At 46.4% G+C, this 27,049-nt stretch overlaps 1 protein-coding gene across 2 annotated transcripts in view; it reads right to left on the bottom strand.

The window, feature by feature from the left end:
* The window catches only part of LOC117358093 (inositol polyphosphate 1-phosphatase-like), a 66,239-nt gene that overhangs the window by 5,530 nt on the left and 33,660 nt on the right, over nt 1-27,049 (bottom strand). For both annotated transcript variants that reach the window (XM_033939584.1, XM_033939583.1), the window contains exons 4-5: nt 17,884-18,084; nt 16,122-16,299 (exon numbers count right to left, since the gene is read on the bottom strand). In XM_033939584.1, the coding sequence (XP_033795475.1) occupies nt 16,122-16,299; nt 17,884-18,084 (379 nt within the window). The remainder of the gene's footprint in view (nt 1-16,121; nt 16,300-17,883; nt 18,085-27,049) is intronic.

The raw sequence follows: 27,049 nt of genomic DNA on the forward strand, positions 1-27,049 counted from the left end.
TATGAGCATTGAGAGCAGCGCAGGGCATTCAGTGCATCTCCCTGCTCTAAAAACCAGTATTGCGATTTAGTAAAAAGGGAGGGGGTATATTTGTCTATTTTTGTATAGTTGTTCCTGAGGTGACATTGCATAGAATCGTCTGCCTTGACCTCTTTGAAAACCCGCGGAATACAAATGATAATTAACATTTTCTCTGCATACATTGTGCTTTGTGTTTTTAAAAAAAAATTTATTGTTGGTAGATCATTTTGACTAGGTCATTTTAAAAGTAGCTCGCAAGCCCAAAAAGTGTGGGCACCCCTGCTGTAGAGCCATTTCTTGTATGACTGGATGAGCTATATTTCTCTTTTTTTTTGTTGTTTAAATTCATGCAGAAATAAATGGCTAGATTGAACCTAATGACTTTATTAATGCCTTTCCCTTTTTTAAACCTCTATACCATTTGAAAGAGGGCAAATACTTCTTAAATTTAGTAAAAATATTCTGGCACAAGTGTCAAACCTTAAAAAAGGAAGTCATATTGAGCATTGGAAAATAATAATAATTAACTAATAAAAATAGTATACATTTAGGGCTCCTTTTACTAAGTTACGATAGTGGTTTTAGTGTGTGCTTAGCGCGCGGAGGAATTGCCATGTGTGCTAGATGCTAACGTCAGCATTGAGTTGGCGCTAGTTTTCCCACATATCGCAGCGGTTTGCGCGCGCTAAAAATGCTAGCGCAGCTTAGTAAAAGAGGGGGTTAATTTTCCCCACCACCAAATTTCCCCATTCCGCCCCATCCGGCTACTTTTTCATGCCACCCGACTGGAAAAAATTTCTGGGGAGAACACTGTACAGTATCTTGATAGGAAAGATAGTGAGGGGAAAGTACATGAGGAAAGAGGGTAGGGAAGGTAATAAATCCTTGATTGAGTAAACATAAAATGTTTAGATTTAATATGCCTGTTAATATAACATGTCATAAGCATCATTGAATAAAAATTTTAAGACTGGACTTGAATTTAGTTAGAGAAGATTTGTGATGGAGAAATGAAGGAAGAGCATTCTGAAGATTGGGAACAGTTACTGAGAATATGGATTTTTGTGTAGTACCATATGTTATATGCCTAGAAGATGAAATCATTAAGAGATTTTGATGACTGGAACAGAATGTCTTCGATGGAGTGTATGGGATAAGTAATCTGTCTATTTCCAGGAAAGTTATTTTGTCTAACCTTAAATGTAACAAATAAAATTTTAAAAATCACTCTGGGAGCCAGTGAGCCTTAATAAAGGAGTGACATAAAGCACAGTTACTTACCGTAACAGGTGTTATCCAGGGACAGCAGGCAGATATTCTTGACTGATGGGTGACGGCACCAACGGAGCCCCGGTACGGACAATTTTAGAGTGATTGCACTCTAAGAACTTGGAAAGTTCTGGCATGCCGCACCGCGCACGCGCGAGTGCCTTCCCGCCCGACAGAGGCGCGCGGTCCCCAGTTATGATAAGCCAGCTAAGAAGCCAACCCGGGGAGGTGGGAGGGACGCAAGAATATCTGCCTGCTGTCCCTGGATAACACCTGTTACGGTAAGTAACTGTGCTTTATCCCAGGACAAGCAGGCAGCATATTCTTGACTGATGGGTGACCTCCAAGCTAACAAAAAGAGGGATGGAGGGAAGGTTGGCCATTAGGAAAACAAATTTTGCAAAACAGATTGGCCGAAGTGTCCATCCCGTCTGGAGAATGCATCCAGACAATAATGAGATGTAAAAGTATGAACTGAGGACCAAGTAGCAGCCTTGCAGATTTCCTCAATAGGAGTGGAACGGAGGAAAGCTACAGATGCTGCCATTGCTCGGACTTTATGGGCCGTGACAGAACCTTCCAATGTCAGTCCGGTCTGAGCATAACAAAATGAAATGCACGCTGCCAGCCAATTAGACAACGTACGTTTAGAAACAGGACGTCCCAATTTATTCGGATCAAAGGACAGAAAGAGTTGGGGAACTGATCTGTGGGGTTTCGTACGCTCTAGATAGTAAGCTAGAGCCCTCTTACAATCCAAAGTATGTAGAGCTTGTTCCCCAGAATGAGAATGAGGTTTTGGAAAGAAAACAGGCAGAACAATGGATTGGTTGAGATGGAATTCAGAGACAACCTTAGGGAGAAACTTTGGATGTGTACGCAGAACCACCTTGTCATGGTGAAAGACCGTAAAAGGTGGATCTGCAACCAGTGCATGAAGCTCACTGACCCTCCTGGCAGAGGTAAGAGCAATAAGGAAAAGTACCTTCCAAGTGAGAAACTTGAAAGAAGCGGTAGCCAAAGGTTCAAATGGAGGCTTCATTAAGGCGGAAAGAACCACATTGAGATCCCAGATAACAGGAGGGGCTTTAATAGGTGGTTTCACATTGAAAAGACCCCGCATGAACCTGGACACCAGGGGATGAGCTGATAGAAGTTTTCCATGGATCGGCTCAGGAAAAGCAGCAATGGCACTGAGGTGGACTCTGATGGAAGAAGACTTAAGGCCAGAGTCAGACAAAGAAAGCAAATAATCCAACAATGTCTCCACTGCCAGGGAAGTTGGATCAAGATGATGAAGAAGACACCAGGAAGAAAATCTCGTCCACTTCTGATGGTAACATTGCAGAGTGGCTGGTTTCCTGGAGGCATCTAGAATGGAACGAACAGGCTGAGACAAAAGCGTATCATGAGAAGTCAGCCCGAGAGATACCAAGCCGTCAGGTGCAGAGACTGGAGGTTGGGATGTAGAAGGGTCTCCTGATGCTGTGTAAGCAGAGAAGGATACAGTGGAAGAAGAAAAGGTTCCCTGGAACTGAGTTGAAGTAGAAGGGAGAACCAATGTTGCCTGGGCCACCTCGGAGCAATCAGAATCATGGTGGCTCGTTCCCTCTTGAGCTTGAATAAGGTTCTCAACATGAGAGGCAGAGGAGGGAAAGCGTACAGGAACAGATTTGACCAGTCGAGGAGAAATGCATCCGCTGCCAGACGGAGAGGGGAGTAGAGTCTGGAGCAGAATAGGGGCAGCTGGTGATTGTGAGGAGCTGCAAAGAGGTCTATCTGAGGAGTGCCCCATTGAGCGAAGATAGACTGTAGAGTTACAGGATCGAGTGTCCACTCGTGAGGCTGGAGAATTCTGCTGAGCTTGTCCGCTAAGGAATTCTGTTCTCCCTGAATATAGATAGCTTTCAGGAAGAGATGGTGATCTATGGCCCAAGTCCAGATCTTCTGTGCTTCCTGGCACAAGAGGCGAGAGCCTGTCCCCCCTTGCTTGTTGATGTAGTACATGGCCACTTGATTGTCCGTGCACAGCAGAAGGACCTGAGGAAAGAGAAGATGTTGGAAGGCCTTGAGGGCATAAAACATCGCTCTGAGTTCCAGGAAATTGATGTGATGCTTCTTTTCCTGGGCTGTCCAAAGACCTTGAGTCTGGAACTCGTTCAAATGAGCTCCCCATGCATAAGGAGAGGCGTCGGTGGTGATGACTAGTTGATGAGGAGGTTGATGGAACAGAAGACCTCTGGATAGATTTGAGGATACCAACCACCATTGTAGAGCTTGACGAAGAGATGATGTCACAGAGATGTGTCGTGAGCAAGGATCCGTCGCTTGGGACCACTGAGTAGCAAGGGTCCATTGAGGAGTTCGCAGGTGAAGACGTACTAGGGGTGCGACATGAACTGTGGATGCCATGTGACCCAAGAGTATCATCATTTGTTTGGCAGAGATGGAATGTTGAGGAAGTACCTGCTGACATAGAGACTGAAGAGTCTGAAGACGGTTGGATGGTAGGAATGCTCTCATGAGGAGTGTGTCCAATATCGCTCCAATGAATTGGAGTCGTTGAGTGGGAATGAGATGAGACTTGGGTAGATTGATCTTGAATCCCAATATTTGTAGAAACTGGATGGTTTGGTTGGTGGCCAGGAGAACTGCTGGAGCGGATGTGGCCTTGATTAACCAGTCGTCCAGGTAAGGAAATACCTGAAGGTGGTGAGAGCGTAGAAAAGCAGCTACCACGATGAGACATTTGGTGAACACCCTTGGAGAGGAAGCAAGCCCGAAGGGCAGCACCTTGTACTGGTAATGACAATGATTGATCATGAAACGGAGATACTGTCTTGAGGTTACATTGATTGGTATGTGAGTGTATGCTTCTTTGAGATCGAGGGAGCATAGCCAGTCGTCTTGGTTGAGAAGAGGATAAAGAATGGCTAAGGAAAGCATCTTGAATTTTTCCTTTATCAGATGTTTGTTGAGATCGCGAAGATCTAGAATTGGTCTGAGATCTCCTGTTTTTTTGGGGACTAGAAAATAACGGGAGTAGAATCCCTGCCCCTTTTGATCTAGAGGAACTTCTTCTATAGCGTTTAGAAGAAGGAGGGATTGAACTTCCTGAATAAGGAGGGCAGATTGAGGACTGTTCAAAGCAGACTCTTTTGGCAGGTTTTGGGACGGAAGAGTCTGAAAGTTGAGAGAGTAGCCGTGGCGGATGATATTGAGGACCCATTGGTCCGAAGTGATAACTTCCCACCGGCTGAAGAACAGAGAGAGACGACCTCCTATAGGTTGAGGCAGGAGAGCAGATATAGGAGTACTGGCTATACTTTGGAGAAGTAAGTCAAAAGGGCTGTGTCTTCTGCTGTGGAGTTGGCTTCACAGGCTGCTGTTGCTGTTGTTGTCTGGGAGGCTGACGCTGTTGCTGCCGTTGACGCCTGGGTTGCTGAGCAGTTGTTGGCAATGGCCGAGCTGTGAAGTGGCGTTGATAGGCTGACTGTTGTCTAAAAGGCCTTGTTGGGGGAGGCTTTTTCTTATTTTTAAGAAGGGTATCCCAACGTGTCTCATGAGCAGACAGCTTTTGAGTAGTCGAATCCATGGATTCCCCAAAAAGCTCATCCCCTAGGCACGGGGCGTTGGCTAACCGATCTTGATGATTAACATCAAGTTCAGATACCCGAATCCAGGCCAGGCGACGCATTGCCACAGACATTGCTGTCGCTCTGGATGTAAGTTCGAAGGTGTCATAAATGGACCTAACCATGAACTTACGCAGCTGAAACAGAGAAGACAAGCAATGGTGAAAAGATTGTTGTTTCTGTTGAGGAAGGTATTTCTCAAAGGAAGCCATGGTGGTAAGGAGATGTTTCAGATAGAAAGAAAAATGAAAGCCATAATTTCCAGCTCTATTTGCCAACATTGCATTTTGGTAGAGCCTCTTACCAAATTTGTCCATGGCTTTACCCTCTCTGCCAGGAGGTACAGAAGCATATACACTGGCTCCCGAAGATTTTTTAAGGGTGGATTCGACAAGTAAAGATTCATGAGGAAGTTGTGGTTTGTCGAACCCAGGAATGGGAATTACTTTGTACAGAGAGTCTAACTTACGTGGGGCCCCTGGAACCGTTAAGGGAGTCTCTAAATTCTTGTAAAAAGTCTCCCTCAAGATGTCGTGAAGAGGGAGCTTCAAAAATTCCTTTGGAGGCTGGTCAAAGTCTAGGGCGTACAAAAAAGCTTTAGACTTTTTGGATTCAGCCTCCAAAGGAATGGACAGAGAATCACACATATCTTTCAGGAAACTGGAGAAAGATGAAGTGTCATGCTTAGAGGACGGGTCATGTACAGCAGACTCCTCCTCATCTGAGGAACATTCTCCTTCAGAGAGAAAAGGCTCTTCTGAATCTCCCCACAGATCAGGATCCCTGACATGGGGAGAACGATCCCGAGACTCAGGGGTAGATGGGTCTACATGCCGGGTCTTGCGCACCGACTTACCCGATCTCATCGATACCGACCCAGGCGATGTAATCGGTTGCACCGGAGCCGAAGTCTGCACTGACTGATGTTGAGCTCTCGGCTCCGGCGCAAGGACTGGCATCGATACCGATGAGGTGGAGTGAATCGGTACCGAGGGAGTGGATACCGACAGCACAGGTTGTTCCACTATCGGTACCGGCTCAGTGCGGACCGGCACCGGAAGGTTCGGTGCCAGGATAGTTGGAAGGAGCTGTTGTAATTGCTCCTTGAGCTGTGCCTGGAGAATGGCCGTAATACGGTCATCAAGGGATGGCACCGGTACCGCTTTTTTCTTCTGCGGTACCTGCGGTGCCGCTCGACGCCCCGGAGATGAGGAGCCCGATGTCGAGGGACTCACCTCGATAGGGGCGGAGCGCTTCCGCTGGCGCCTCACAGTCGGCAGGATTGGACTCACTGCACTCGAGACCGGAGGACGTTCCAGCGGGGAAGGCTTCTTAGCCGGCTTACCTGCATGTTGGGACGCCGGCGCGGAGTCTCGCGGCGTCGAAGAAGAGGGTGCCGACTGAACTGGTGCCGAAGTCGGAGTCGATGGAACGGGATCGGACATCTCGGCACCGAACAGTAATCGCTGTTGTATTTGGCGATTTTTCAATGTTCTTTTTTTCAGTGTGGCACAGTGGGTGCAGGTGGAGGCCTGATGCTCAGGACCCAAACACTGTAAGCACCAGTTGTGTGGGTCCGTGAGAGATATGGGCCGAGCACACCGCTGGCACTTTTTAAAACCTGGCTGAGGGGGCATGAACGTGAATACCGCTTCAGCCAAATCGAAGGCCGAGGCTTCGATGGTGGCAGAAGGCCCCGCAGGGGAAAAGCCAAATTGAATCAAAAACAAAAGATTTTTTTTTTTTTTTTTTCACAAAAACGAAAGAAAAAAGAAAGAGGCAAAAGCCAAAAAGGTTTACGCGAGCGGGAAGGCAAGTCAAAAAAATTTTCAACAGCCGTTGAAAAAACGCGTCTTCTTAGCTCCGCGGAAACTAAGAAACTGGGGACCGCGCGCCTCTGTCGGGCGGGAAGGCACTCGCGCATGCGCGGTGCGGCATGCCAGAACTTTCCAAGTTCTTAGAGTGCAATCACTCTAAAATTGTCCGTACCGGGGCTCCGTCGGTGCCGTCACCCATCAGTCAAGAATATGCTGCCTGCTTGTCCTGGGATAATCATATTTTTTAGCCTTCAAATGGGAACTTGTATACCGCCTTTTTGTCGCTTTGGTATTTCAAAGCTGACATTCAAAGCGATGGGTACTGGAGGATTAAGTGACTTGCCCAGGGTCACAAGGAATAGCACCGTGATTTGATCTCACAACCTCTGGGTGCAGAGGCAGCAGCTCAACCAGTAAAGTGTTTTGTAGAATTTGCAGTCTTCGTCATTCCCTTTGAGAAATTCCTTGATATAATGCATTACAGTAGTCTAAATGGGAGGTAATGAAAGAATGAATCAGATTATTAAGGGACCCATTCTTACTTCCCCTTCTTGCATTTTCTGTAGGAGGCCTTACTCAAGTAGTATAGAAAGCCTGGTAACCTATATCAAATTGCTGAGAAATCTGACAGAGGTACAAGAGCCCCTAGAAGTAGAGAATTCCTTCATTTCTGGATTTTGTTACTATATAAAGCTTTGTTGTTAAAGTATTCTCATAAGGGGCTGGATATTTCTTGAGACTTCTGTGACTCCAGCAGTGGAGGAGGAGGCATGGCTTGTTTGGCAAAGCAGCCACATTTACTCCAGTGAGATGGCTGGTATTCTCAGTCACTTCCTATCTAGCCTAAGCACTGGAAGTGGGTGTAATGTGCCAGTATTAAAGCTCCTTCTGTCCTAGACACTCTGGAAGAAAAGGGAGAACTGCTTTGTAAAGGGGATGATCCTAGGACAGTGTGTTTATTCCCTAAGGAGGAATTTCAGCTATTTTGAGAACCCTTTGACCCACAACCTGCTTCAGTACAGGAAGCAACCTCTTTAGAATAAATTTATGAAGTCTTCTAAAGTATTTTTCCCATTTTATCAAGCTTTCCAAGCCCTAATTTAAGTTCTAGTGTATGTTTCTCAACTTCTTCATGCCAAGTACCCCCTCCCAAGTTCCGCCCCGACCCCACCCCCATAATAATAGTACTGTACTAATTGTAACACAATTTCTTCTATCCATTTTTCATATACTGTACACACAATTTAATCTTATTAATACATAATGGTAACCACAAAATTAAAACACAAAGCACACTGTGTGCACAGAATGTTAATTATCGTTTATATTCAGTGGGGGGTTCAAAGAGGTCAAGGCAGATGACTTTAAAATATGCAATCAGTAACAACTATAGAAAAATAGACAAATATAGAGCAAAATATAGACAGAAGATATAAATTCACAAAACTGACACATTTTGATCACTAAATTGAAAATAAAATTATTTTTCCTACCTTTGTTTGGTGATTTCATGAGTCTCTGGTTGCATTTCCAATATTTATTTATTTCTGCCTCCTGTATGCTTCCTCTCCTCCAGACTCCATTCTCTTCCCCAACCAACATCTCTCTGTCCCCATGAGTCCAACTTTTCTTCCTCTGTTTTCCACCCCTATTGGCAATATGTCTCCCTCTCTCACTGAGCAAACAAAGAAAAACTGCAGACATAACTGATCGCTGAAGCAATGACTCCTTAGAGGGTTTGTAGAAGCCAGTTCTGTTTTTTACACAGGCCTAAGTTTATCTAAGTTGCGATTTCTTTCGATACCTTTCAAATTAGAGACCCCTGATGAAGGCGTGTTAACTGAAACACAGACCGTGTCGGGTCCTCTGGTTTGTAATAAAGTTGGTGACACTAACCGCAACATAATTGTTTAATAAACTTTGCCTGCATCTGTATGCAGTTTTTCTTCTGATTGTTTTTTACTGCAGACTTGTTGCATTGTTTTTTTGCTTTCGTTTGTCCCTCTCACTGTCCATCTGTCTTGAGAGATCCAGGCATCTCCCTCTACTGCCACATCCAACATTTCTCTCTCTCGTTTCAAGTTTCAAGTTTATTTGGATTTGTTTAATCGCTTTATCTAAATTCAAAGCGATGTACAAAGTAAAATTAAAATTACAAATTAAAATGATACAGATTAAGAATGTGGACGAAACAGACAAAACTTATTTAACAATACTAGAAACAATTATGGTAAGGGAGGGAATGAAGTTACATTTTCATAAAAAGAGGGGTAAAACATTTAGGGAAAGTACATAAGGCTGGGGGGAAAACCTATTCTTGAAGTTATTTTATCGTGAAATTATTGTTGACTTATAAAGGCATCAATAAATAAAAAAGATTTCAGATTACTTTTAAATTTTTCTAGGTTAGATTCTTGTCTTAGATAGTAAGGTAATGAATTCCAGGTTTGTGGTGCGGTCACAGAGAAAATGTATTGACGTCGTGTATTTATAATTTTAAGAGATGGGATTGTTAACAGATGTTGATCTGTTGATCTGAGAGTCCTATTCGTTATGTAAGGGATTAGAAGATTATAGATAAAGGCTGGAGTTTTAAAAGATAAAGATTTGAAAGTAAGTAGGCTAAGTTTGTAGATGATTCTATGAGCAACGGGAAGCCAATGAGCTTCCTTAAGGAGTGGAGTTACATGATCGAATTTTTTTGCTTTGAAGATAAGCTTAACGGCAGTGTTTTGTATAATCTGTAAGCGTTTAATTTCCTTTTGGGCTATGCCTTTGAACAAAGCGTTACAGTAATCTATCTTTGAGATAATGAGTGAGTGGATGAGAATGTTAAGGGAATTATTATTGAGGAACTGTGCTACAGATCGAATTTGGCGAAGCCTAAAAAAAGATGATGATATAACATCCCCTGGATCATGTGCAGCATTTTTCACCAATACCCACCAACCCCATGCCTCCTTCTAATACCCCTCTCCAGCACAATGCCACATTTCTCCCTCCATCACTATGTCCAAAATTTCTCCACCTCACTCCTCTCTATGCCCAATTTTCCTTTCCCCACATGTACCATCTCTCACTCACACACTCATGCTCATCAATTCTCCCTTTCTATTCCCTCTCTCCTATATCCCAAGTTAGTGCCCCCATGTGCATGCCCCTTCCTTTTGTGTCAAGTTCGTGCCCCTTCCCACCCTCCCAATGCTGACATATCCGCAGAAGCTGCCAGGGATCTGTTGAGGGATCTCTGCTGGCCGCCGCAACAGATCCCTCCCTGCCTCCCCACCTGCTGCATCACCCCCGAAGCTGACCCAGCCACCTCACCAGAGCCAACATGCTTCATCAGCAGCAACTCCACGCAGGGATGGGCCAGGATGCGTGCAGCGACTCGCAGCCAGCTCACAAGTCTTCCCCCTGACATCAATTCTGATGTCTAAGATAAGGTTCTGGGCCAGTCAGGCGATTGGCTGGCCCCGAACCTTCTCTCCATTGTCAGAATTTATGTCGAGGGGAAGGCTTGTGGGCCGGCTGCGTGTGAGTCGCTGCACATGCGCTAGCCTGTCCCTGGGTGGAGTTACTGTTGACGGAGCATGTCAGCTCTGGCAAGGTGGCAGGGTCAGCTTTGGGGGTGGTGCAGCAGGCAGGAAGGGAGGGATCCCCGGCAGTGGCCAGGCCACATACATGCAACAGGCAGCCCGCGTACCCCCAAGGGTACTGCGTGTTGAGAAACACTGTTTTAGTGCAATGTGTGTAATGTTCCTGAACATGATGGACTGCTTTCTGAACCAGCAAGTTGCTTGCAGAAAACTCAAATCAGTTTGTTTTCTGTAGGCAAGTTGCTCAGAAGTGTTTTTCATCTGTTTTGCAGTTTTATTTGGGTATTTCTGCTCAGTATTCTTTGGAGGCTTGGGGCCCTGAGGTTCCCACGTGGTGGGACTTTTGCTTGGGAGAAGATACAGACTTGTACAGCAGAAGTCTGCTGCTAGCAGGATCAGCCCCTTAGGGACACCTAGCTAGCCAGCATGCATAGCTGCTCATATCTCTGATTCAGTCAGGAGCTTAAGTGTAGGCTGTTTGGCTCCTTCCTGGCTCAGCCAAGACTAACAATGGACCAGCTGCATAGTTCCTCTCCCTTTCGTGTGTAGTTTTCCAGGGGTTGAGGTTCAGTCCAACCTCAGTCTGACTGGCAGCCATAAGACCAGGTTTGTCCAATGAATTGGTGAGGCAGATTTCTCTCCTTTGATTCCAGCTGCAATCCTATTCTGAAGCAGGCAGGCATCACATGGCACAGTGAGTAAGGCTATTGAAGTCTATGGAGAAAATCATGGAGGTGGGGGATCCTTAAAAGTTGAATTTGAGGGTTTCTGACTCCAGAGCCCAGGTCAGCCACATCCACAACCCCTCTCCCTGTGATTTTTTTTCTCTTCCGGGAGGTCTCCAGATTTTCTGGTGGTGGTGGTCTCCAGATTTTCTGGTGGTGGGCATCTTGAATTTTGATCAATTTTCTTTTTGCCTCTTATCTGACTCAACACCCCTTGCTTTTGCTTAAAATTGACAGATGGACTCCTCAGGCCTTTTTAGCCTTATATCATGCCAGGTTTGTGCTAGCTGGCTGGCCGAGGAGTGTCCATGTCCCGCGTGTGACAACGCGGGGCAGGAGCCTCGGGCTCAGCCTCCTCCCCCAGGGTTGAGGAACTGCAGGTGGCACAACCAAATCTGTATTGGCCAACACGGTCACATGGAGGCCATACAGCCCAGGAGGACTGACAAGGGGTCCCTGTCAGGGTCAGAGAAACCCTCCAATACCAGGCTTCACACCAGAATTTGAGACCGAATGTGGAATGCTTATGCAGCTCAGCATCTGTTAGTAGCGCACCAGTGGCAAAGGCACAGGGGTTCTCCCCTTGACAAGCACCTTGACCAGGACGTTCAGTCTCTCATGGACTGAGTGGATAGCAAGTCTGATTTCATGCCACTGTTATCTCTGGGGTGAATTATATTACAGATGCTTCGTATGATCTTATCCAAAGTTATGACCAGGGCCTCACTACTACTACTACAACTACTACTACGCAGTGCTGTACAGAGTCACAAAGAAAACAGTCCCCACTTGAAAGAGCTTACAATCTAAACAGACAAGACAGATAAACAGGTCTCAGCCTTTGCTATCTCTGCCCGATAAATTCTCTGGATCACAGTGGACAGGAGATGCTATCTCTAAAGCTATGCAAAGCAGGCTTTCATATCAGGGGCAGATGCTCTTTGGCAAGGGCCTAGATAGCCTGATGGTCATTGTGATGGGCCATCACCCCAAGTCTTTACCAGACAGCAGACCATGGATTTCCCGGTTTTTGGGTCAGGGCAGTTTTCAAGGCTCCTGAAGATTTTGTACATATTCAGTAGGCCAAACAATGCAAAGACCCTTTCAGGGAGCACATCAATGATTCAGCAGGACACAGCAAGCCTTGGGCTCTTGCACTTTTTCAGCTGCAAAGAAAGCACAATGATGCCATACCAGAGGCAGGCTTTTGGCCTTTTGGTCAGTCTGGTCTCAGATTTGCACAGACTGCTGGGTTCTAGACATCATCTGGGAGGGGTACAAAATCGAGTTCTGTGCCCTCCTGCCAGAACACTTTGTAATGCCTCCAGCCGGCTGGTCGAAAAGAGTCTTCAAAGTTCAGGCTATGGTGAAATCTACAGGCTCTTGGGGCCATAGAGCTGGTCCCGGCTGCAGACTTGGGCTCATGAGGATACTCCATATACTTCATTGTGCCACAGAAAGGCTCAGATAACTGCAGACCGACTCTACACTTCAAGTCTGTGAATACGGCTCTGGGGAAATTTCTTGCCTCCCTCGATCTGACAGAGGCCTATCTTCGCATTCCCATTTTCCTACAGGAGAAACTTGCAATTTCATGTGCTTGCCATGGCACCTTGCAACTTTACCAAGGTGACGGTAGTGGTAGCAGCACACCTCTTCAAAACTGGGATTCCGGTGCACCTATATTTGCATGATTGGCTTATTAGAGCTCCATTCAAGGAGGAAGATGAGCTGGCAGTTTTGAGAATGGTGCAACTCCTCCAGAGCTTGGGCTGCATGGTCAACTTCAAGAAGAGTCAGCTGGAACCAACTTAGTGCTTGGAATATCTGGGAGTCTTGTCCGACACATCCTTCCAGAGCCACACAGACTGAAGCTGCAGAAGCAGATGTTGGAGCTACTCCAAAGCCGTCCCCCCATGGTGTGGCATTATCTGCAGGTCCTGAGGTTGATGGCAACCACTGAGGTGGTTCCTTGGTCAAGGGCACACATAGGACCTCTTCAAGGCTCTCTTCTTTCTCGCTGGTCCTTTCAGTCAAACTCGCTACAACATTCACTCCCCTGGCTACCTACATCGAAGAGTAGCCTGGAGTGGTGGCAGAGGCCACTGCCCTTTACAGGGGCATGTCTCTTTGTATCTCCTCCTCGGAGATTCTAACAACCGATTCCATCCTTTACAGTTGGGTTGTAATTGCGATAGACACACAGTCAAGGACCTTGGACTCCGGCTTAGCAGAAGTGGTCCATAAATTGCCTGGAACTCTGAGCCATTTGTTTAGCACTTCAGGCACTGGAGAAGTTTCTGGAGAGCAAGGCAGTCAGTCTTTTCAGAAAATGTGACAGCAGTAGCATATGTCAACAGGCAAGGAGGCACTAGAGGCACCCTATTGTGTCTAGAAGCTTAATTTCTCTTCAGTGGGCAGAGGCTCACTTACAGGTTCTCTCAACTGCTCACATGGCAGGAATGGAAAATGCAGGCCAACTTGGTGAAGAGGGGAGGAAAGTTTGGTTAGAAAGATGAGAAGTTCCATTTTGGCCATATTTAGTTTTAGATGGCGGTGAGGCATCCAAGAAGCAATGTCAGATAGGCAAGCCGAGGTCCATGCCTGGATGCCTGCAGAGATTTCAGGTGTGGAGCGGTAGATCTGGGACTCATCAGCATAGAGGTGGTACTGGAAACCATAGGAGAAGAGTAACGCACTGAAGGAGTGAGTATAGATGGTGAAAAGGAGAGGTTCTAAGACTGAGCCTTGGGTGTACTCTGACTAATAGTGGGATAGCTGTGGAGGAAGACCCACCATTGCATACACTAAACATGCACTGGGAGAGCTAGCAAAAGAACCAGGAGAATACAGAGCCCTGGAATCCAAAGGGAGGACAGCATGGCGAGGAATAGGTGGTGATCAACAGCGTTGAAGGCAGCAGAGAGATCAAGGAGGATGAGGATGGAATAGAGGCCTTTGGATCTGACTAAGAAGAGATCATTGAAGACTTTAGTCAGGGCAGTTTTGGTAGAGTACAGAGGGTGAAAGCTTGACTTAAGTGGTTCAAGAATATGCTGTGATAAGAGGAAGTCCAGACAACAGTGGTGGGCCATCAGTTCAAGTAGCTTGGATAAGAAGGGATGGAGGGAGATTGGGCGATAGTTGAAGGGGTAGGTAGGGTCAAGTGAGGGTTGTTTGAGGAGGGGAGTAATTACAACATGTCTCCATCTACTGATGGATAGGCATGACCCATAGGGTCAGGACTGGTCTGGCTTGCTGGTACTAAAAACCAAGAACTTAACCAATTATATTCAGGTAGAGTAGTTCTTTTTTTGTCACCTGAGGGATTACAGTCTGAGGAGGTCTTTCATTAAAATGTGTTAAGTTTTGGCCTTAAAATGACCTCCTGCCTGGGAATTTTTAACATGTAGCAAGCCTAAAACTGACACTGCATCAAGAAAAGACATTCTATAATTTTTTTTATTGCAGGTTGTGCATTAATATTGGTATTGACACATGCACCAGCTTTGGGTTTGCATGGGAGCATTAGGCCCTGATTCTGTAAACAGTGCCTACGTCAGATACCCTAATCGCAGATGCCTATAGAAAATTTGTGTGCAACTTTTTGAATTTTAATGGGTTAAATGGCAAGGCAATTGATCATGCCATTAAAAAACAATTATTTTATTGATAATTAAGGTTGCGCATGCATATCCATGAGGTGCCTAGCAACTGGCAAGGAGAAGAGTCTCAGAAGACGGGAGTCACTGCACATGCCCAGTAAGCCAAAAGCTTACTGTAGCTAGGGGAGAGTACCGACACGCAGGATCAGTCTAGGACTCCACCAACAAGTGTGCCTGCATCTCCCCTGCTTATCTCCAGAGAAATTTATTTACCAAAGAATAGCTTTAATTGTTCACAATCTAGCAGTATTCCTCTAATTTTTACTCCTGGCAGAATTCTGCATGGCTGTGCAATGCAGAATTTCCCAGGCATGCAGAATCACCTGATTTCTGCACAGAATCTGGTCACTGCAGCCCTTCCCCTCTCCCTCTCTCTTTTGCATCTACAGCCCTCTGTAAGAACTGCTGGTGGTGACATCTTTAGTTAACCTGTGCTAGCTCTGCAGACTTTCCTTTACCACGTCCCACCTCTGAAGAAAGAGAAAGTGACATCTTCGACACTGGGAACACGGTAGAGTGAAGCTTGAAGAGCTGGTGCAGATTGACTATGAGCATTGGCATTGCTGAGGTACATGGGGAAGCCTTAGAAAGAAGGACTGGCTGGAGGAGGGAAGATGAGAGATACTGGCTCAGGAAGGATAGTGAAAAGACAGAGTGAGAAATGCTGGCTCGGGGAGGGGGGGAGCAGAGGAGCAAGATGCTGGCTCGGGGGAGATAGGAGGAGATGGACAGCTTCAGATGCTGGTTGGGGGTATGGAAAGAGAAATTCTAGCTTGGGAAGGGATAGGGGAAGAGTGTGAGATGCAGGCTCAGGGGAGATCCTGCACACAAAGGCAAAGAAAGAAGAGATCCTAGACAGGGATACTGAAACAATGCTGGGCACAGGAAGAAATGCTTGCTGGGGAGAGAGCATTGAGACAGGGGCATAGAAGGAATGCTAAACACAGGGAAAATTCTTGATGAAATGCAGGGGAATGGAGAGGGACACAGAGACAAGAAGTTCAGGATAGAGATGGGGACAGAGGGGAGATGATGGACAGATAGGGGCACAAAAGAGAAGATGGATGGTGTACATAGAAAAAGCAGAAATGTAAAATGGGCAGGTGATTTTGGAAAGACAGGTACCAAAAACAGAAAAAGCAGAAAAGAGAATCTGGGACCAAAAAGAATGGAAAATATAATGCTCAGTCAACAAAGGTGGGAACCACCCCCCCACACACACATTTTATTTTGAATGTTTTAAATGGAATATGGATAATTACCAAAAATATTGTTTAAACTTTGTAAAACTTGCAGAATTTGCTAATTTTGTGCACAGGATTTTGAATTTTTTTCTGCAGAATTCCACCAGGAGTAAATATTTCCTCTATACATTGTTAAAGTTGGTTTTTACCTTTTAGTTTGAGGGTCCTGCTGAACAAATGGCTCATTAATGACACCTAGTACAGGGTCCCCTGTGAGTCTGTCATACACTCCAACAAGCACCAGTGCAGATCTCAGTCCTGAGGGATAGATTCCACTGGCAGAAGGTGTCACATTTGACTCTCCTTGTATGTATTGATTTGTAGAATCTGAGAGACAAAAAAATAAATTATCATTTCTTCTTTCATAAACCTCATAGCTGTGGTTCTCCTTTCCCATCAACAATTTCCCCAATCCAGATCCTTCATCACCCCTGCTCACTTGACTGCTATTAGACATGATGGATGGAGGGGGGGGGTCCATTTTCAGTATTTAAAGTTCAGCTTAACATGGATACATGCTTAACATACGGACAGCATGTTAAGCATGTATCCATTCAGCATACTGCTTTTCAGAACATGCCAAAACATTATGGCACAGTGGTTAAAGCTACAGCCTCAGCACCCTGAGGTTGTCAGTTCAAACCTATGCTGCTCGTCACCCTGGGCAAGTCACTTAATTCTCCCATTGCCCCATTGTACATTAGATAGATTGTGAGCCTACTGGATCAGACAGGGAAAAATGCTTTACCTGAATAAATTCATGTAAACCATTCTGAGTTCCCTTGGGAGAACGGTATAGAAAACTGAATAAATAAATAAATAAACTCAATCCTTGGTGGTATATCAAGTCTAATCCCCTTTTCCTTCTATACAGCCCAAACAGCAGATGGAGTGCAGCAGAGCTGCAGAAGTCAGATGTGACAGATGACATCACTTCCTGATGTTACCACCATTAGTCTCATCCACACCAGGAGGAAAATGATCTGTCACTACTTTGTCATTGGTTGAGAAGAGCTGGAGGCATGGTCATCTGATGTACACATGCTGTTATAAGTGTGTATATGATGAGCACCAGCAAACGTTTAAGGACTAGATTCACTAACACCGATTGTGTCCCGACCAGTTTGCGAGTGTTTCCCAACCACGACCTGATTCACTAACCTCCTGGCCAATCAAACTCCAACCCAATCCAATCCGCCCTTGCAAATGAGGGGAAATGGCATGCAAAGTAGAAAGGCAGCAATTCACTAAACAGAAGAAGGCACACCGATTAGGCTGGCTGATCCAAAAAGAAACGACTGCTGAGGACCAGTTGCTCACGTCCTTTCTGACTGTCCTGCTCTCCGCCATCCTGAAATCCCAGCCCTGCAGCCCTAAAATAAAACATCTCCCTTGTGCAAAAAGTGCCCTGATCTCTGCTGTCCTGCCTCTCTGTGAGCCCATGGTTTTAACCTGCAGTTTTAAAGTGGGGCTGCACTATGATGTGTTCTGTTCCAGTCTGGCCACTTTCCCTGCTCGGTGCTCTATTATGCTTTTAGTATTGGTGCTCTGTAGTACTGCAGCCACCCCTCCCTGTTTGTTTTGACCTCAAAGACCAAACACATGCACGGATTGCATCTAGAGCCAACCAGAATGGTCTGCGTGTGCGCAGTGATCGCTCTGCAGTGATCTGTAGGGCGTGCATCCGATTAGGTAATTTGCATGGGGACTCTTTAGTGAATCGGTCGCCTGGCAAGACTCGGCCATGGATTGCCAAGATCAGTGAGTTTAGTGAATCTAGGCCTAAAATGTTTATGGCTCTTTAACCCTTTTAAAGCAAATATTTTAATCCAAGTTTGTAAAGATCTTTTTAAGACTTTAAAAGTACCATGATTTTCCATGGTGCTCTGACAGCTGGCCCAACCTCCTTACCTATGGGATCAATCCATATTCCCAATCTGTCTGTAGGAAGAACAATTGACACCTTGTCTAGATCTTGGTCTTGGATAACTACGTCTTGGTGTACGGCAGCAGCCAGGAGGTCCGCTGCTTTCTGGTTCTGATCCAGAATCTTACAAAGCAGTGCTGCTGTCTCCTGCTGTATTGGACACACCCGCATAGTGATGGTTTCTCCTGAGAGAAAGATACACATCATTAAGACCACATCAAGACGGTATTATACAATAAGTTTACTGGTAAATAAGAACCTTTCTCAAACAGTGTACCTAAAATGGATAGCTGAGGCCAAGCTAGAAATGAGCCTTGCCCAAGTTCAAAGTGTGTCGGTGGTTGAAGTGGAAATTAGGACTCAGGCTCTGCTAGATCCATTGTTCAAAACACTGGATCCCCTCTTTAACTGAAAGAATCAAGGTCAATCTTCTGAATAATTAAGCTCCTGGCCAAAGCTCTTTCATGGAGGTACACTTATCTAGCCATGTTTATAGGCTTATCACAATAAATAGGCGTAAAATAGATTTGAGGGTTTTTTTAAACTGAGAAAAATTAGATTCTTACCTCAATAATCTTTCTTTTTTTAATATCTTTATTAATTTTAAAGCCAAAATTAAGTGCAACATATTTTATAGATATTTTACACTTTAAGAACACTTAAATTCTATCAAATTATATTTATGACAAATACATAAATCATCCCCCCCTTTATACATATCCAACAATTGCACTCTAATTAAAAGTAACTTCCCACCCACCCCTCCTTGGACGTGTATGATCAAAAGGCAAAATCAACAATCACTCCTTACAGAATTCTGTCGATGGCTCCCAAACATCCATAAATTTCTTATTATGTCCCTGTTGTATGGCCATCATATGCTCCATTTTAAAAATGTGGCATAAAGGGATTCCGGAACTTGGAGACGTGGTAGATGGCTGGTTAGCTGTTGTGCTCCCTCCTCTAGGCATTAATTGTTGGATTTCAGAGTCATAATTTTCTTCCACTCATCTGAAAAATCCTATACTTATGGCTTCTAGCAAGCAGAAGTTACAAGAAAATTCTACAAAGTCTGCAGGGAAAACAAAAAGGTTAAAAGAGGATCCACATACTTCTAGTGAAACCCCTTTACCAATGGACGCTTTGGATATAATTGAAGTAATGGAGGAACATCAGTTCAACTCTGGATTGAAGAAATAAATGGAGATTATGAACAATAAGTTTGATGTGATTAATAATAGAATGGATAAAGTTGAAGTCAGAGTGGAGAAAATTGAGCAGGTGCAGAAAGATTACAAAGAGGATCATAAGATCCTAAAAGAAATTAAAAAGAAGATGACAGATATTGAGAATCACTCAAGAAGGCAGAATATAAGGATCCTTGGCTTAAAGGAAGGGGCTGAAGGAAGAAACAATATCTTTTATTGAAGAATTAATCTTTTATTGAAGAATTAATACCAAAAATACTATCTATCAAAGTAAAAATGCCAATTGAAACAGAAAGAGCTCACAGGATCCCAGGAAGGAGACCTCAAAATCAGGACAAACCCAGGCCAGTAATACAACGTTTATTGTAAAATATATTTTATTGAGCTTGTCAAGAGATGATACAGAAGTACAAGGCAACACAGAAAGTAAGCTCACTTTTCAACAGCACAAAACCCAACAGGAAGGGACCCCCCTCACTCCCAAACCTCCATAGACCCCATGTTTTCCCCAACAGTAAAATAGCAAAAGTAACCAGCCAAAAAATAAAGAATAAACCACCACCCAAGAACAAAGTACACGTAGAAGGAGCACAAGTTACCACCCCACCAACCCTCCCCCAGCCCACCCCAATCGCCAGTCCTCCTTCAAGCCCAGCCCAAATAAATCAGTCAAATAAAAGGCAATTATATGCAAATCAGACAACAGGTGTAAAGAGTAGTACAAATTAACAGTTCAGGAGGCTGCTACATGCCACCGGAGTCATAGTGTTTCAAAAAGGCTCCCAGGTGCGTTGGAAAATCCAGTCAGGCAGGGAAGAAAAGTTGCACATCTCGGTGTTCCCACATCAAAAGAGTGATCAGGCGGCAACGCTTCCAGCCACTTAAGCAAAATACACTTGAGGGCTATCACCACAGTCCATCGAAGAAATGCCGCAGTCCCCGGTCTTCGAGGGGCAAAGTGAATAGGGACACCAAAAAGAAACAAAGGGGAACGCTGGAGAACAACATTCCAAATACGCTTTACAAAAAGAAAAATAGTTTCCCAAAAGGATTGAATAATAGGACAAGTCCAGAACATAATACTATGTTCATTACGTTTTCAACATGTACTAGAGATTTTAAAAGTTGCAAAGGAAACAAAAAATGTGACTTATAATGGCTCAAAGCTAATGTTTGTTCCAGACTTTGCCAAAGAAACTGTGCAGCTACGTAAACAATTTCTGCTATTAAGACAACCGTTGAGAGATATTGGGGCCAAGTATGGGCTATATTACCCTGCTCTGATGAGGGTTACACTCAAAGACAAATATTATCAATTTGAGGATCCAGAAAAATTAAAGGAATTTTTGTCATCTCAAGCGACACCAATGAGTTAAATGAATAACTATGTAAGTGGAAGAGTGCTTTAATTTTATATTGCGTTATTCAATTATTATTAGGGTTTACTGAATGAAAATGAAAAAAAAAAAGAATTATAGGTTTTACTTAATTGATATGTAATTTAATCACAGTAGCTCTTTATATTATATAATTCTTAATTAAATATTGTGAATATCTCAGAACCAACACCCGTGACTGGTGAAATCACCAAACTGGGGTTATTTGGGGGACCATCATTGAAATTCACTGTCCCCTCACCATCCTGTTTATTATTATTGAAAGTTTCAAAATGTGGTTACTTATCTGTGAGTCGGATGGTTAGATCTGGTTATAGTTCCCCAGCGGTGAAGAAATTAACTTGTGTTAATAACGTGTTAAAAACCACTGTTGTGACTCCTCCAAAAATTGTCCATGTCCCAACCGATTAGGATCGAAGGACAAAAACAATTGAGGAACTGTCCGATGAGACCGAGTGCGTTGAAGGTAAAAGGCCAACGCTCGCTTACAGTCAAGCGTGTGAAGCGCCACCTCGCCAGGATGAGAGTGGGGCTTCGGAAAAAACACTGGCAAAACAATGGACTGATTGAGATGAAAATCAGACACCACTTTTGGCAAAAACTTGGATGCGTGCGGAGAACCACCTTGTCATGATGAAAAACAGTGAAAGGCGGGTCCGCCACCAAAGCCTGCAGCTCACTAACTCGTCGAGCAGAAGTGAGAGCAATCAGAAAGATCACCTTCCAAGTGAGAAACTTGAGATGACATGTACCCAAAGGCTCAAACGGAGGTTTCATAAGTTGAGCCAGAACCACATTTAGATCCCAAACCCCCGGCGGGGGTTTGAGAGGAGGATGAACATTCAAGAGACCCCTCATGAAACGAGAAACCAAGGGGTGAAGTGAAAGGGACTTTCCGTCCAGGTGCTGATGGAACGCTGCAATCGCACTGAGATGCACCTGAATAGAAGTAGTCTTCAGCCCGGAATGAGACAGATGAAGTAAATACTCCAGAACCGAAGATACAGGAACCGACACAGGTTCTAGATGATGAGCGGAACACCAGGACGAGAAGCGCGTCCACTTCTGAGTGTAGCAAAGCCGAGTCGAGACTTTGCGAGAAGCCTCCAACACCTCCCTGACCGACTGAGATATTGGAAAAGAATTCAGGGGGAAAGAAACCAAGCAGTCAGATGAAGAGACTGAAGATTGGGATGTAACAGTGAACCTCGACTCAGATAGTAGAGAGGGAAACACAGGCAGAAGCAGAGGTTCCCTGACGCTGAGTTGAAGTAGCAGGGAAAACCAAGGCTGACGAGGCCACCGAAGAGCAATCAAGATCAGAGTGGCCCGCACCGATTTGAGATGTACCAGCGTCCGCAGAATCAGAGGAAAAGGCGGAAACGCGTAGAGGAACCTTCCCTCCCAATCAAGGAGGAAGGCGTCGGCCTCGAGGCGATCCGGGGAGTACATCCGGGAACAGAAGAGAGGCAGTTTGTGATTGAAGGGGGAGGCGAACAGATCTATCTGGGGAGTCCCCCACCTGTCGAACACCTGTCGCAAGACCTGAGAATGCAGTGATCACTCGTGCGGCTGGAGGAGGCGACTGAGCTTATCCGCCAGGCAGTTCCGCTCCCCCTGTATGTAAACCGCTCGAAGGAAGATGTTGTGGGAAACCACCCACTCCCAGAGACACAGAGCTTCCTGACAGAGGGACCAGGACCCCGTCCCACCTTGCTTGTTTACATAATACATCGCCACCTGGTTGTCCGTACGGACGAGAACCACCCGGTCGTGAAGCAGATGCCAGAAGGCCACAGCGGCGAGATAGATGGCCCGAAGCTCCAGCACGTTGATGTGACAGCGACGATCCTCTGCTGACCACATCCCCTGAGTGCGGAGACCATCCAGATAAGCGTCCCAAGTGTACTCCGACGAGTCCGTGGTCAGGACCTTGTGGTGGGGAGGGGCGAGAAAGAGCAAACCCTTGGAAAGATTAGACAAGTCGGCCCACCAACGGAGCGATCGTTTCAAAGAAGGAGTCACTGTCACGGGACGGTTGATCGAGTCCCGGTCCTGACGCCATTGAGAGGCCAATGTCCACTGCGGAATCCGCAGATGTAGACGGGCGAACGGTGTTACATGGACGGTAGAGGCCATATGGCCCAGGAGTGTCATCATTTGTCGCGCCGAGACTGAGGCCAGCAGCGAAATCCGTCGACTCAGATTTACCAACGCCTCCAGACGCGGAGGGAGAAGGAAGGAACGGAGGCGAACCGTGTCCGGCACGGCCCTGATGAACTGTAAGGACTGAGAGGGGCACAGCTGGGATTTTGGAAAGTTTACCTCGAACCCCAGACTCTGAAGGAAGATAATAGTCTGTCGGGTCGCTGAGATAACCCCCTCCCAGGATGGAGCCTTGATCAACCAGTCATCGAGGTAGGGAAATACCTGAAGACCTTGGGACCGCAATGCTGCTGCCACCACCACGAGACACTTTGTAAAGACTCGGGGGGACGAGGCCAGGCCAAAGGGGAGAACCCGATATTGCAGATGGTGATCTCCCACCTGAAACCGCAGAAAGCGGCGGTATGCGGGATGCACCAGAACATGTGTGTAGGCCTCCTTCAGATCGAGGGAGCAGAGCCAATCGCCCTCGTCCAGCAAGGGATAAAGAATTGGAAGGGAAAGCATCCGAAACTTCTCCCGTACAAGAAATTTGTTGAGGCGTCGCAAGTCCAGAATCGGGCGCAGGTCCCCCGTCTTTTTCGGTATCAAGAAGTAACGGGAGTAAAACCCCTGCCCCCGTTGACTAGGAGGGACCACCTCCACCGCCCGCAGGCGAAGAAGATCTCGAGTCTCCGAGAGAAGGAGGGGCAACTGCGCCCAATCGGGAGGACACGCACTGGGAGGACTGTCGGGAGGAATCTCCCGAAAGTTGAGAGAGTACCCGGATGAGATCACCCCAAGGACCCATGCGTCCGACATGATTTGCTCCCAACGAGGGTAAAAGGCTCTGAGGCGGCCCCCGATGGGAAGAAGGCCTGAGAATGGGGCGGAGGGGGCCAGCCCCCATCCACGCATCCCGTCAAAAAGACGGAGATGGCTTAGCAGCCGCAGGCGGCTGGGTCTTGGGCAAAGCCCTAGGATGAGCTTGCTGACGCTGGGGCGGAGGCTGCGAGAAAGCTGGAGTGGATTTTTGCGGGTAGCGGCGCAGAAGGGCTCGGAAAGGCCTGGAGGCGGGCGGTTTAGGCTTAGGCCGAACAAGAGACGCAAACGACCTCTCATGCTCCGAGAGGCATTTCGTAGCCGCTTCGATGGTATCATCAAATAGTTCTTTGCCCACACAGGGGAGGTTCGCCAACCGATCCTGTAAGTTAGGGTCCATGTCGACCAGGCGCAACCAAGCCAGCCGACGCATGGCCACAGCAAAGGCTGTTACCCTGGAGGAAAGCTCGAAGCCATCATAGGCCGCATGGAACAGATGGAGGCGTAGATTGGAGAAATCCTCAAGGAGCAGGCCAAACGCCTCTCGACGGGAGGCCGGCAAATCCGCCAAAAAAGCCCCCAACAGTCCAATTAGGTGTTTCAGGTAGGACGTAAAAGTAAAGGTGTAATTTTGCACCCTAGAGGCCATCATCGAGTTCTGGTATAGCCTTCTGCCGAACTTGTCCAGGGTCCTACCCTCCCGACCCGGAGGGACCGCTGCGGAGACCCGGGAGGGGTGAGCCTTTTTCAAAGAAGATTCCACCAACAGCGACTGGTGAGAAAGCTGCGGCTGCTCAAACCCCGGGCAGGGCACCGTACGGTATTTAGACTCCATTTTGGAGGGGACAGCCGTCACCATATAGGGAGTTTCCAGGTTCCTGATAAAAGCCTGCCGGAGCACAGGGTTCAACGGCAGGCGAAGAGACTCCCTAGGCGGAGACAGCATATCCAGCTCCGCCAGATACTCCTTAGAATACCTCGAGTCGGACTGAAGGTCTAAGTCAAGAGTGCAACCCATGTCCTGGACAAAACGAGTGAAAGAGGGGCGGGACGCACCCGGAGCCCCGTGAGGGGACGGCGAGCGAGACCTCCGCCTCGCGGAAAAGGACGGGGAAGCCTCCCTCGAATAACGAGGCTCCCACTCAGACCCGCGCTCCGAGACCGGGGAGACACTGGGAAAGTGTTCCGGGGTCGAGGACCTGCGTCGCCTCGAGGAGCCCCTCGGGGACGCCGCCGGGGTACGAGGCACCGACCGACGTCGAGTCGGAGACCTGTCCCCAAACTCCCTCGGCGAAAGCCTGGGACCTCGGACCGGAGCCCCGGACCGAGGGGGAGTCAAAAGAATCCAAGGGTTAGAGAGTGACAACTCAGCTACCCTCAGTGGTCCCGCACGAGACATCAGGGAGCGGCCCCGGAGCATAGGAGAACTCCGGGCCTTCTTGGAGGTTTGGCGGCTCGAGGATTCGACATGTTTAGACCGACGCTTCGCCCCGCGGAGCTTCGTGGGGGGAGAGCGCCTCGAGCGCCTCAGCGAAGAATCCGAGGAGGATGAGATGCGGCGAGACTGTCGCACCTTGCCTCGAGGGGGCTCGACACAAGGCTCAGGCTGGTCCGGCGCACGCGAGGTCGAGGTCGGTTGAAGGTGGGCCAGCGCAGCGGACAGCTCCGACGAGATCATCGCCCGGAGCATGTCCTGAAAAACTGGCACAGACAGCATCGAGGGCATGTCCGACGCCGCAGTGCACTCCACCGAGGGCGACCTCGATTTTGAGTATTTCCAGGTGGTGGAGGCACGTCCAGAGGACTTAGAAGACTTCGCCAGGGCCGTAGGCAAGGAACTCCCACCATGCCCGACCGGCGTCCCTGAGGCTGGCTTCTTCACCGGCGCGGAACCTGAGGAAGGAAGAGGGGACTTACCTGGAGCAGAGGACTTCTGCAAACCCGAGGACTTCGGGGTCGAGTCTCGAGGCGGGGCCGATGTACCCGAGGCCGAGGTCGAGGGCAGATCGGCGGCAAACAGATCCGCCATGCGGACTTTTCGTCGACGGAGGGCCCAGTTCTGGAAAGTAGCGCACCAGGAGCAAGACTCAGTCGGATAATCGGCCCCCAGGCAGAGAATGCACCAGCGATGCAGATCTGTAATAGACAGAAGACGATCGCACCGGGTGCACTTTTTGAAGCCGGTCAAAGGCCAGGACATAGAAAAAGAAACAGGCCGTGGCCCACGTGGCAACCCGGAAGCCTCCGGGTTGCCCAAATCGAAGACGACTTCGCGACGAGCAGGAAAAAAGACAAAATAACACGCGCACAGCGACTTCCAACAAGAAAAACAAGAAAATCGCGGTACTAGAAGGCACTTGGGGCAGAGCCTAAAAATACACGACTTCTAGGCTCCGCGGAATAAAACGAACTGGAGACCACAAGGAGGGGATGCACCCTCTAGTGGAGCAGGAGGCACACATGCGTGGTGCAGCATAGCAAACTTGAATCTTCAAGTTTGCTTGAAAAGCTGTCCGCATCGGGGCTCCGTAGATGATGTCACCCACATGTGAGAATATCATGCCTGCTTGTCCTGGGATAATACATTGATTGCAGATTCAAACTTTCTTGAAGAATTTCAGTTAAAAATGAATGAGTTTTTCCAAATTAATGCTCCATGGAAACCTTATGGGATGCTTTTAAGGCAACCACGAGAGGACAAATTATTTCATATTCAACATATGTTAGGAAACAGATTAAAAGACAATTTTCTAATTTGGAACAAGAAATTAAGGTTTTGGAGTCAAGATTGGTTGATAAATGGGAAAAATCTACTTTACAGTTTCTTTTAAAAGCAAAATGTAAATATAATGAGATTTCTTCACAATTGGTAAGGAAAGATTTGTTTTCTCAGCAGACTTTGTATTATGGAAATTCAAATAAGGCGGGAAGATTATTGGCAAATTATCTCAAAGCAAAGAAAGACAAAAATTATTGCAGTTAAAGATGAAAAAGGTGATGCTTATTCTCAAATTGGACTTATTTTAGATCAATTCCTAAACTTTTATAAAGTTCTATATTCTTCTGAGCCTTATTTAGACAAGGAAAAAGATGGTTTAGAATTTTTAAAATTAATTAAGGGACCAAAAATTCCTGAACATATAAAAGGAATTCTAGAAGAGCCTAAAAGAATTGCAAACAGTGTTGAAGTCCCTTAGAGTTGGATCCGCTCCAGGTGGTGATGGTTTCATGGTAGAGTTTTATAAATCATTTCAAAATATCTTATTACCATATCTGTTAAATTTGTATCAGGCTCAACTGAATAAAGGTTGCATTACAGGTACTATGGCAGAATCTTTAACTATAGTTTTGCCGAAGCCAAATAAAGATCCCACATTGGTTTCAAATTACAGGCCTATTTCTTTAATCAATGTAGATGGAAAACTTTTAGCTAAGACATTGGCTTTATGCTTGGCTAAGGCTCTCCCTTTTATGATTGGTATGCACCAATCAGGGTTTGTTGCTCAGAGACATTCTTCTAACAATACCAGGTTGGCTTTTCATATGTTGAATTTAATGAAAGCCATGAAAGATCCAGC

This window comes from Geotrypetes seraphini, chromosome 3, assembly GCF_902459505.1.
Source record: "Geotrypetes seraphini chromosome 3, aGeoSer1.1, whole genome shotgun sequence".
In the NCBI taxonomy this organism is placed as follows: Eukaryota; Metazoa; Chordata; class Amphibia; order Gymnophiona; family Dermophiidae; genus Geotrypetes; species Geotrypetes seraphini.